The sequence below is a fragment of the Microcaecilia unicolor genome, chromosome 2 (genome assembly GCF_901765095.1).
Source record: "Microcaecilia unicolor chromosome 2, aMicUni1.1, whole genome shotgun sequence".
NCBI lineage: Eukaryota > Metazoa > Chordata > Amphibia > Gymnophiona > Siphonopidae > Microcaecilia > Microcaecilia unicolor.
Genome location: NC_044032.1, coordinates 571728597 through 571741422, shown reverse-complemented (window position 1 = coordinate 571741422; position 12826 = coordinate 571728597). Strand labels below are relative to the sequence as shown.

The 12826-nt window shown below is 42.7% G+C and overlaps 1 protein-coding gene across 4 annotated transcripts in view; it reads left to right on the top strand.

Moving 5' to 3' along the window:
• Positions 1 to 12826, top strand: part of FAM149A (family with sequence similarity 149 member A) — a 172796-nt gene that overhangs the window by 153528 nt on the left and 6442 nt on the right. For all 4 annotated transcript variants that reach the window (XM_030191479.1, XM_030191481.1, XM_030191482.1 and 1 more), the window contains 2 exons: positions 5010 to 5130; positions 11928 to 12056. In XM_030191479.1, the coding sequence (XP_030047339.1) occupies positions 5010 to 5130; positions 11928 to 12056 (250 nt within the window). The remainder of the gene's footprint in view (positions 1 to 5009; positions 5131 to 11927; positions 12057 to 12826) is intronic.

Sequence of the window (12826 nt, the reverse complement as noted above, 5' to 3'; positions counted from 1 at the left end):
TATGAATGGCAATGAGATACGCATGATGGCAAATGGTACACTTTTAATACCAACGTCAAAGCCCACTCAGAAATTGGCAAGTGATTTGCAGACAGTACCCTTCAGGGTGAAAGTTAGATATGAGGACTTCTATCAACATTCCGTCTCTCTTTTTGGCGAGACACTATTTTTTCAAAATTTTACTTTGTGACAACCTGATGGATTAGAGACTGCCTACGGTGGGCCTCGTTATATGACCCTTCAGCTAGCGACTCCAGCTTTCTATTTTGCCACAACATATGAGAGTTTATCATTGATAGACCGCTTATGTTGGCATGAGCGGTACAATCTGCAGATATATGGGTATCTGTACTATGGTTCTGCCTGATAATGAACTACATCGATATTGGGATCTGATGACAGCTTTGCTTAGAGAACTTTCTAGCTGACAATCTGACTCACACTTTGATGCATTTGCCAAGGTTAGCTATGATTATACCCGAAGGTGGTGACATGTAGGGGAGATATGATAAAGACGTTACCTATACGGAATAAATGCACAGGAGGCAAGTCTCTTTCAGTTGAAAGGAAGCTCTGGAATGAGGGGGCATAGGATGAAGGTGAAAGGGAATAGACCCAGACGTAACCTGAAGAAATAGTTCTTCATGGAAAGGGTGCTGAATTTGTGGAACAGCCTCCCAGTGGAAGTGGTGGAGAAAAAAACAGTATCTAAATTCAAGAGAACTTGGGGCAAGTACATAGGATCTCTAAGGGAGTAATAGGGAGAGTAGATGGCATTGATGGGCATATACAGATACACTGATGAATTCAGTAGTATCTGTATATGCACCAAATGTCAAACAGTATATTTTTTCAGTGAATTGGATATAGTATTATTCCCTTTTTCTAGCTCCCAGATAATTGAGCTACTTTAATGTAACAATAGATGCATGTTTGAACTCTTCATCTGTATTGCCTGGGGGCAAGGACCATTCAGATCATGGTTTGAAAACCTTAGCCGTTTCTCTGCAACTCATAGACAGCTGGAGAATACTTCATCCACAGGAAAAGGACTACACTCATGTCTCAAAAGTGCATCATACAATGGCACATATTGATTACATTTTTGTTTCTAGGGTTCTCTTCCCCAAAGTTGTGAGTCAGTACATAAGTACATAAGTAATGCCATACTGGGAAAAGACCAAGGGTCCATCGAGCCCAGCATCCTGTCCACGACAGCGGCCAATCCAGGCCAAGGGCACCTGGCAAGCTTCCCAAATGTACAAAATTCTATACATGTTGTTCATGGAATTGTGGATTTTTCCCAAGTCCATTTAGTAGCGGTTTATGGACTTGTCCTTTAGGAAACCGTCCAACCCCTTTTTAAATTCTGCTAAGCTAACCGCCTTCACCACTTTCTCCGGCAACGAATTCCAGAGTTTAATTATACGTTGGGTGAAGAAAATTTTTCTCCGATTTGTTTTAAATTTACCACACTGTAGTTTCATCGCATGCCCCCTAGTCCTAGTATTTTTGGAAAGCATGAACAGACGCTTCACATCCACCTGTTCCACTCCACTCATTATTTTATATACCTCTATCATGTCTCCCCTCAGTCGTCTCTTCTCCAAGCTGAATAGCCCTAGCCTCCTTAATCTTTCTTCATAGGGAAGTCGTCCCATCCCCGCTATCATTTTAGTCGCCCTTCTCTGCACCTTTTCCAATTCTACTATATCTTTCTTGAGATGCGGCGACCAGAATTGAACACAATACTCAAGGTGCGGTCGCACCATGGAGCGATACAACGGCATTATAACCTGTTTTCCATACCTTTCCTAATAATACCCAACATTCTATTCGCTTTCCTAGCCGCAGCAGCACACTGAGCAGAAGGTTTCAGTGTATTATCAACGACGATACCCAGATCCCTTTCTTGGTCCGTAACTCCTAACGTGGAACCTTGCATGACGTAGCTATAATTCGGGTTCTTTTTTCCCCACATGCATCACCTTGCACTTGCTCACATTAAACGTCATCTGCCATTTAGCCGCCCAGTCTCCCAGTCTCGTAAGGTCCTCTTGTAATTTTTCACAATCCTGTCGCGATTTAACAACTTTGAATAACTTTGTGTCATCAGCAAATTTAATTACCTCGCTAGTTACTCCCATCTCTAAATCATTTATAAATATATTAAAAAGCAGCAGTCCTAGCACAGACCCCTGAGGAACCCCACTAACTACCCTTCTCCATTGTGAATACTGCCCATTTAACCCCACTCTCTGTTTCCTATCCTTCAACCAGTTTTTAATCCACAATAGGACATTTCCTCCTATCCCATGACCCTCCAATTTCCTCTGTAGCCTTTCATGAAGGACCTTGTCAAACGCCATTTGGAAATCCAGATACACAATATCAACCAGTTCCCCTTTGTCCACATGTTTGTTTACTCCTTCAAAGAATTGAAGTAAATTGGTCAGGCAAGATTTCCCCACACAAAAGCCGTGCTGACTCGGTCTCAGTAATCCATGTCCTCGGATGTGCTCTGTAATTTTGTTTTTAATAATAGCCTCTACCATTTTCCCCGGCACCGACGTCAGACTCACCGGTCTATAATTTCCCGGATCTCTCCTGGAGCCTTTTTTAAAAATCGGTGTTACATTGGCCACCCTCCAATGTCCTTTGGAGATCTCAGATCATACTATGCTTTGGGCGGATCTAGCAGGCATTAGATGTGGTGGAGAGGGTCCTCCTGAATGGAAATTCCCCCTGCGTTTATACTGTGACAAAGATTTTGTAGCCTTCCTAATAGACAAATGGCTAGATTATTGTGTGAATAACTCTCAACACGAGGATTCTGCCATGGGGACATTATTGCCTATAGTAGTAGGAAGAAGAAACTGTTAGCAGCCTTCATATTGTCTCTGGAAAATAAGGTTCAAAAACTCAAGTTGGCTTATTAGTCCTTCCCCACAAAAGGTAATCTGAATAGCTTTCATGAAGCACAAATAACCTTAATGATTTGCTACACGAGAAAATGAGAAATCATGTGTTTTATTATAAATACAAATTGTTTAAGTATGGGAACAAACCTAATAAAATATTAGTTAATTTGACTAGATCCTGGACAAGAGTAAGCCATATTATGGCATTAAAGGACAAGAATGGGAAGCTACTTATGGAGAAGAAATTGAAAAGCCATTTTTAACTTTTTATACAAATATTTACAGTTCTGAAATTCAGCGTTCTGATGCGCATTCAGATGCATGTTTATCAGGAATCGCCTTACCTTGGTTATCCAGTGAAGCAGTTAAAACATTGAATGCATAGTCTATGGGCTGGAGATGGAAAACATTATATCCCAATTTAAGTTCTATAAATCACGGGGATTGGGTAGCTATAGTGAGGAATTTTTTAAAACTCTTGAATCCTCACCTCATATGCCCTCTTGAGGCTTATAACTCACAGGCTGTTTCACTTGGGCATTTCCCAAATACACAAACTCAAGCCCTTATTACAGTGCTACCTACGCCAGGGAAGGATCCCATATACCCCAAATCCTATCGTCTATATCTTTATTGAACGTAAATCTTAAAATCTTAGCATAATTTATGGCAGATAGACTAGCACAGTTTACACCATCTTTAATAGGTCCTGAACAGGTGGGATTTGTACAGTGCAGACAACATAGAAACACAGAAAAATATAGGCAGATAAAGGGAAATGGTACCGCCTTTCTGTGGTATTTTGTAACTACATTCAAAGTGGTTTACATATATACAGGTACTTATTTTGTACTTGGGGCAATGGAGGGTTAAGTGACTTGCCCACAGTCACAAGGAGCTGCAGTGGAAATTAAACCCAGTTCCCCCAGGATCAAAGTCCGCTGCACTAACCACTAGGCTACTCCTCCACTCCACTCCACTCCACTCCTGTGGATGGGCAGATTGGATAGACCATATGGCCTATCCAGTCTGCCCATCCATGCCATCTACTCTTCCTATCACTCCCTTAGAGATCCTATGCACTTGTCCCAAGCTCTCTTGAATTTAGATACTGTTTCTATCTCCACCACTTCCACTGGGAGGCCATTCCACAAATTCAGCACCCTTTCCATGAAGAAGTATTTCCTCAGGTTACTTCTGAGTCTGTTCCCTTTTACCTTCATTGTATGCCTCATTCCAGAGCTTTCTTTCAAGAGACTCGCCTCCTGTGCATTTATGATGCATTGGTATTTAAATGTCTCTATCATATCTCCCCTCTCCCACCTTTCTTCCAAAGAATACATATTGAGATCTTTAAGTCTGTCCCCATACGCCTTATGACGAAGACCACTGACTATTTTAGTAGCTGGCCTCTGGACGAACTCCATCTTGTTTCTTTTTTGAAGGTGCAGTCTCCAGAATTATACACAATATTATAAATGAGCTCTCATCAGAGCTAGTGAGACCTCATTTAGAATATTTTGTACAGTTCTGGACACTGCACCTTCAAAAAAATATCTGTGATGATTTTCAGTGACAGTATCCAGGTAGTACTGCTGAAAATCTAGAGATGGCCCCAGTGAGTTGCACTTACCTGGGCGGCAGGTGTTGCTGCCCGATAAGTGGCTTTGAGTATCACGCCAAATTTATTTTGTTAAGATTTTTTTTAATATAAGTTCAAGTTTCTGGTAAGCCTGAGAGGGGAAGAGAACTCTTTGTTCTTTTGGCAGTCATAACTGTGTATTGTTCACTCCAAGGGATTCTGTTTCCAAAGTAGATTTTCCTGTTCTGTAACTATGATAAGGTTTTGGAAAACAAGGTAAAGATGTTTTAGGCTATGTAATTGATTTTAATACATTGTTAGAAATAAGTATTTCAGGCAGAAAGAAAAATAATTGAAAGTAAAATGGTAACAGCTATTGAACTGGCCATTACTGAATAACAATTGCATTTCATTGTGTTCTTTGCAGTTATGCTGAGCATGTTATTTACCTTCTAATATATGTGTGATTTGCATGTTCTTAAAAAAGGCTTGCTTACATTTATCAGGTGCACTGGGTTGGATCGTTTGTCTTCACCATCAGTACAGATGACCCGAAATAAGTTACCACCTTTAAACTCGGAAACCTCTGAGCAACATCTTTCAGTGCCTGGGTCACGACTTGCAGCTGTAAGATTTGTGTTTGTTTTAATTTAATTTAATTTATTTATTTATTTTGATTTATTTACATGCCTTTTTGAAGGAATTCACTCAAGGTGGTGTACAGCAAGAATAAGTCAAATATAAGTATTAGACAAATACAGCAGTAAAAATATTCAAACAGTGCAAAGTATGACATAGAGGGGCATAATCGAACGGAAACGCCTATCTCCATGGGCGTTTATCTCCGAGAACGGGTCCGTGGAGGGGAGGGCCGAAGCGTATTTTTGAAAAAATGGACGTTTTTGAGCTGGGTGTTTTTTTTAGCGATAATGGAAACTAAAAACGCCCAGCTCAAAAACGTCCTAATCCGAGCCATTTGGTCTTGGGAGGGGCCAGGATTGGTAGTACACTGGCCCCCCTGATATGCCAGGACACCAACTGGGCACCCTAGGTCAGTGCAGTGGACTTCAGAAAAAGCTCCCACATGCATAGCTCCCTTACCACGGATGCTGAGCTCCCAACCCCCTCCCCCAAAACCCACTACCCACAAATGTACAACACTACCATAGCTCTTAGGGGTGAAGGGGGCACCTACATGTGGGTACAGTGGGTTTTGGAGGCCTCCCATTTACCAGCACAAGTGTTGCAGGTGGGGGGGGGGATGGGCCTGGGTCCACCTGCCTGAAGTGCACTGCGGTACCCACTAAAAGTGCTCCAGGGACCTGCATACACGCAGGCCTCTAGGACTTGTTGCTGCTGTATAACATTGGCACACCAGTTGACACCTGAAGACTAATCTCTCCGAAAACGTCCTTTATTGGAATAAGCACGTTTACTCACAGTTAACTGCAGAGGTTGTACCCCACTGGCAACGAGTCTCCCTGGTACTGAGATTAGCAGTAGGTCAGAGCTGGCAGAATGCTGTACAATGCCCTCTTTCAGCCACATTCAAGGTAAGAACTAAGTTGTCTAACGTGGCTAACACAGGAAAGGGAACTAAAACTGGCTTACAAAAATGGCCACTACCACATGGACTACAACAGGAAACACTCTGACCCAGTAGGCAGGGGGAAAAGCACCATGGGAGAAGAGCCTACCAACTACCAACATCGTGAGACTGTAACACAAGCTAATGAAATCACGGAGCCAAATACCCTACACCCACCACAATGCAATGCTGATGTGACCCTGTAGTGCATCTGAGAGCCACATCTGACCCAGGGAAAGGCTGTGAGAGGATCGAACACATTCTGCTGTCATGGAGGTGGGTACGGCATTTGAGGCTGGCATACAGGCTGGGAAAAAAGTTTTTAAAGTGGGGTTTTTTTGGTGGAAGGGGGTTAGTGACCACTGGGGGAGTCCGGGGACATCATCCTCGATTCCCTCCAGTGGTCATCTGGGCAGTTCGGGCACTTTTTTGGGACTTGTTCGTGAAAAAAAAGGGTCCAAAAAAAGTGACCCAAAATTGCGGTAAAACGCCTTTTTTTTTCTATTATCAGCTACAGACGCCCATCTCTCCTCGGCTGATAACCACGCCCCAGTCCCGCCTCCGACACGCCCCCGTCAACTTTATTCATTTCCGCGACGGAGTGCAGTTGGAAACGCCCAAAATCGGCTTTTGATTATACAGATATGGGCGCCTTTGCAAGAAAAACGCCCATCTCCCGATTTGGGTCGAAATAAAGGCGTTTTTCTCTTTCAATTATAAGCTGGATAGTATGCTATACTACAATGCCAACACAATACACAATAAAACATTTTAATAGACAGCATAGGCTGTAAGCAAGAAAGGAACATATAGATAAGATAGATTTATATTCACTAAGATGGTAGATTAAAAAGAGAAAGGCCCAGTTAACCTTTCTGCTTCAGATCTGCAGAAGCCACCTTTACCAGCCACTTGACCTTCCCTTCTTTACAATCAAGGATCCTCTGTGCTTATTTCATAATTGTTAAAATTCCAATTCCTTTGCTCCCACTACCTCTCCTTGTTTGGTGTTCCTTGTATCTACTACCCTTTCTGTGTACAAATATTTCTTTATATTACTCTGCAGTTGACCTCCATGGAGCCTAATATCATCTCACTCTATTCAAAGACTATGGGGTCGATATTCAACCAGTGGCGCTCAGCATTTTGCTGAACGCCACCAGCATTATACTCGGGAAGTCAATGCCGAGACATGTCCAGGCTCCGGCATTGAATTTCAAGATTTATGGAGCCGGTGAAACCATAGCTGATCAAGTGTGATACTCAGCACGTAACTGGCTGTAGGTTACTGCATAAAGATAGGACTGACTCTTATGCGGTCCTATTTATATGGTTAACTTGGCCGGTTAAGTGCTGAATATTGGCATTTAACCAGCCAAGTCCTGGAACACCCCCAAAATTGCTGGCTTTGAGTTGGGCACTAACTGGACATTTTGAGCGGCACTAACCAGTTAAGTGCCGCTGAATATGAGCGATTATCTCCCAACAGGTGATTTAACCAGCTAGGAGCTGTTTCTGGTCAGTGAATATCATCTCCTTTTCTTTCCACTGAAAATGCTTGCTGCTTGTGCAGTATTTTTACCCTTGAAAACAGAATCCCTTGAAAACAGCAGTGTAGTTTGAGTCCTTCAGAGTAGCCCCACACTTTATTTTGTTGCTTTCACAATTTATCAAGTATGTGTGTGTATATGTTCCTTTATTTAAATATATACACACACACACACAGATATACAGAGATATGTTTATGTGTGTGTGTGTATGTATATACACATACACAGTGGTGTGCTGGAGCAGGCTCTCACAGGCTCGCAAGAGCCGGTTGTTAAGTTTTTAAGAATTTTGGGAGCCGGTTGTTAAAGTAGGGCCCTCCATGGCTACTTTAACAACTGGCTTCCAAAATGTGGGCTTGGGCCCCCTGCTGAATTATCTTTTACTTTGCTGGTGGGGATGCTGAGCCCTGCCAGCCAAGTAAATAGACTACTGCTGCTCCCCGCTCCTTGTTTCCAGCTCTGGGCAGCAGGCTGGGACTTCTTGAGCATGTGAGAGAAGTTCCAGCATGCTGCTCAGAGCAAGACGTTGGGAGTGGTGGCTATCCATTTATTGGCTGCCAGTAAAGGTATGCCTAGCATGCCCGCACGAAGGGAGGGAGGAGAGAGAGGCAAGTGTTGCTCCCCCCTACCCCCCCCCCCCCCCCAGCCACCCCTGGCCCTTCCAATTGCAGAGCTGGCTACATCCGGAGAAAGAGCCTGTTGTTAAAAATTTACCAGCACACCCCTGCACATACATAAACATATCTTCACTGGTTGAATATCGACCCCATAGTCTTTCAATAGAATGTGATGATATTAGGCTCCATGGAGGTCAACTGCAGAGTTGTGTGCAGAGTTGTGGAGTGGAGGAGTGGCCTAGTGGTTAGAGTGGTGGACTTTGGTCCTGGAGAACTAAGGAACTGAGTTTGATTCCCGGCACAGGCAGCTCCTTGTGACTCTGGGCAAATCACTTAACCCTCCATTGTCTGCTGCATTGAGCCTGCCATGAGTGGGAAAGCGCGGGGTACCAATGTAACTAAATAAAATAAATATATATATATATTCCTAGTTTCAATATTACAAATCTTGATATACCGCTTAGGAGAGAATACTATCAAAGTGGTTTACAATAATTAATTTAAACGAATCTTCAAAGGAAAGGAGATGTGCATTTGAAAGGGCAGAGGATGTACAAGAAGTGAAGAGGCAGAAAAGGACAACATCATGAGGCCACAGTTGAACCAGTGGGCAACGGAACACAGTCTAAGTCATAGGCCTTGGAAAACAGATAGGTCTTGAGTTGAGATTTAAAGAAAGACAATGAAGGCTCCAGCCAAAGAGTCAAAGGAGCAGTATTCCAAAGAGTGGAGCCTGTCACAGTAAAAATACTAGAGCATGCTGAGAAGAGATGGACAGCGCAGAGAGACGGAACCTAGAACAAGTGCTTTTGAGAAGAATGAAGCATCCTAGATGGATGGTATGGTACCAGGTATTGGGAGAGATAGAGGGGCTGACCGGAGTGAAAAATTTTGTAGACTAATAATAGCAGTTTGTAAGAAATATGGTAAAGAGACAGGCAACCAATGCTCGTCATGAAGTAGGGGGCTGACGTGATTGAACTGTTTTGCTTCAGTAAGTAGCTGTATAGCAACATTTTGGACCAGTTGCAGACAGTGAATGTCTTTCTTACAGAGCCCCTGTAATAGCACATTGCAGTGATCTAGTCCTGAGAGAATGTAGACATGAAGATGGACATGGAGAGCTGAGATAGTAAATAAGTGACAAACCCAGTAAAGGTTTTTCATCTTGAAAAAAACAATCATCTATGACTCTATCACTGTGAGGGCAAAAGGTTAATGTTGTATCCATGGTGACCCCTAAGACTCTGACAGATGGAACCTGAATAAGGGTGACTCCTGCGATGGTGACAGGGTAAATTAAGGATTGCGGTTCTGAATGAGAATACAAAATAACAGTACACTTCCCATGATTTAGATTTAGGGTTCCTTTTACTAAGTGGCGGTAAGCCCAACGCGGGCTTTACTGCTCGCTATTTAGGAAGTACTGCCGGGCTAATGCAGCAGCCCGGCAGTACTTCCCCCCCCCCCCCCCCCCACCTACCGCGCCATCATTTCCAGCTCTATGCAAATTTGTAGCACTGGATACTACCCGGTGGTAATCGTGCAGCGCTGCATGCTGCCTGGTTACTGCCAGGTTAGCTCAGGAGCCCTTCCTGCCACTTCAATGGGTGGCAGTAAGGGCTCCCCCCCCCCCCCCGAAATGGCTGCATGGCAAGTGCTTTACTTGCCACCCGGCCATTTCCTGAAGGAAAGTGAGACCGGCCCTTTTGCCAGCTGCGGTAATAGGGGGCCACGGCGAGTGTATAAAACACGCACCAATGCCAACGCAGACCTCTTTTGCCTCAGTTAGTGTGTATAAAGCCAGGAGGCTATTTGATCCAGGAGGTATCTGCAGGGTTAACAGGCGTGAGAATTTGAATATCATCTGCATATGAAAATATATGCAGTTCAAGGGACTCAGCAAAAGCTAAAAATGGAGAAAGAAAAACATTGAAAAGAAGCCAGGATAACACTGAGCCCTGTGGGATAAAACAAGAGATAGTGTAAGAAGGAGAAGAGAAACTGTGGCATTGAACCTGATTAGATCTACAAGACAGGAATGAATGAAACCTATGGATGATAGACGATTTAAGAGAAATGCATGATCAATCAAATCAAAGACCATGGTAAGATCAAGGGAGATCATGAGTACAAATTTGTTATACTGTATGTATGTATGTATGTATGTATGTATGTATGTATGTAGAGAGAGAGAAAGAGATGTGTGTCTGTGCTGTAATGTTATGCTTTGGAACAATATATACCTTTATCATGACTATGCCTTCTATTTTCATAATATGTTTTCATTTATTTGTTTTAATAGTACAGCTGCTTCAGTAGCACAGGTGTCAAGTAAGTGCAAACAGACATTGGCACGATTATATAAAACAAGAACCTATTCTTGTTATGCTTTCTCATGTGTGAAACAAACTTAAGAGTTCAAAATAAACTATCGACGTATGCCACCCTACAGAGTTTCCTTACGAGTCTTAGCTTAGAACAGGGGTTGCTGACCTGGGCTGCAGGCAGAAGCCCAAATGGCAGCATGAGAAGGGGAAAAGATCCTCCAGTCCCTCCCCTCCTGTCCTCCGCAGTGCTGTCTGGTGCCATGGGCACAGGAAGGCAAGAACCAAGTTTGGTACGTAAGAGAGAAGTGCATGTGGTTCCTGAGCCACAGATTGGCAACTCCTGCTCTAAGCTAGAGCCTCTTAAGGGGGCTACGCAGGATGGTGCACTTGGCCACATTTTATTTCAGACTCAGAACAAATTTCTTCCACGCATGATAAAGCCAATCAAGAAAACATTCTTCCCAAACTTTCCCACTACCGAGATCACAATATTAAGGTCTCATTTTATAAAGTCGTGCAAACAGTTTCATTTGAGTTCTTGTTGACATTTATAACATTAAGGGGATAATTCAGTAAAGTCATTTTCATTCATATGTAGCCTATTATAAAATTCCAATAGGCGTAAAGTACGCACATTGACATGATGGTGTGTGCTTTGCTGGTATGCATTTATAGGGGCGGGGTACTGGCAGAGTTCACAAGGATGCACATAGATTATAAAACATGTGTAATTAAACTCTTGAATTTATTTCCAGAGAATGTGGTAAAAACAGTTAGCAGGTTTGGATATTTTCCTAAAATAAAAGTCCATAAGCCATTATTAAGATGGACTTGGGAAAATCCAGTACTTATTTCTAGGATAAGCAGCATAAAATCCGTTTTACTTTTTTGGGATCTTGCCAGGTACTTGTGACCTGGATTGGCCACCATTGGAAACAGGATACTGGACATGGTGGACCTTTGCTCTGTACCAGTATGGCAACGCTTATGTTCTTACATTATGTGTGCACTTAAATAATCTAAGCATAGCCACTAGGTGTAAATTTCTGTGCCTGCAGTGTAGGCATGATTGCTGCTGCTTACGCTACTATTCTGTAAAGACACGAATTATGCCGAACTATGTACCTACTTGTCTGCTTAAACTAGGCGCCCCCTTATGAAATTGCTATCAACAGTACTAGCATAATATGTGTGTGGGGGGGGGGGGGGGGGGGGGGGAGAGAGGGGAATGATTGTTGTGGTTCTAGAACATGTTCTGAAAATGTATGATGAAATTTGTGTTTGAGGTAAGTAATATGTATTGTTGACACATTCTTCAACCCTCCTCTCATTCTTTTAGCATAGAGGAAGATACCCGCACAGCCGAGTGTCAAGTGCAGTACCAGATACTACAGGGCGACGGCCGCTTAAAGAAAGAATTGTCATTGTGGATCAGTTTTCAAGACCTAATACTACTCACACATTTAGGGTATGTTGCTTTGTTGTGCATTTCATGTTTAATATGGTGTTAATAGCAATCGAGACCCTTTAGTGTCCAATGCTCCCATAATAAGCCATATGGGAACAGACTGATGGGAACATTGGACACTAAAGGGTTAAAGACATCAGGCTTGGATTGCTGTATCACACTGTATATGTACTCCCTTTTCATTAGACTTTAGTCAGCCCAGCAAAATCATAGGCTCAAAGCTTCCAAACAGAAATGAGGTTGACACTTATAAGCTGGTTGGTGAAGGCTGGGAATCTAGGCTCAGAGCACAGCCATCTCATTCCCTCTTTTTTTTTTTTCTTTTCTTAACTTAACAGGATTTTTCTGTAGTTTCCAGTTGTTGTGTAGCAGTTTGACAGGTTCATCATTTTTCTTTTTTTAAATCATTCTGTACCTTATTTTCAAAAGGATTTTTCCCCATTGTGATGTAGTTGCATGGGCAGAATGTTGTCAAGATGCAAGTGAATATTAAAGATTACAAATTTGAAGTGGCCCATGGGAATGGAAGATGGTAAAGAAGTTTCACACTTAGCCAAACACTTCTCGGCATAATTTTTTTATTAGGCACTTTGTATATACATCAGCTCTTTTCATAGTGCCTTTGTATTGCTCCCTGGTGCGATGCCCCTTGAGTATTCTGTGCACTTTTGGTTACCATATCTTAGAAAAGATATACAGAACTGGAAAAGGTACAGAGGAAGGTGACCAAAATGATTAAGGGGATGGAAATACTCCCGTTTGGAGAAAGG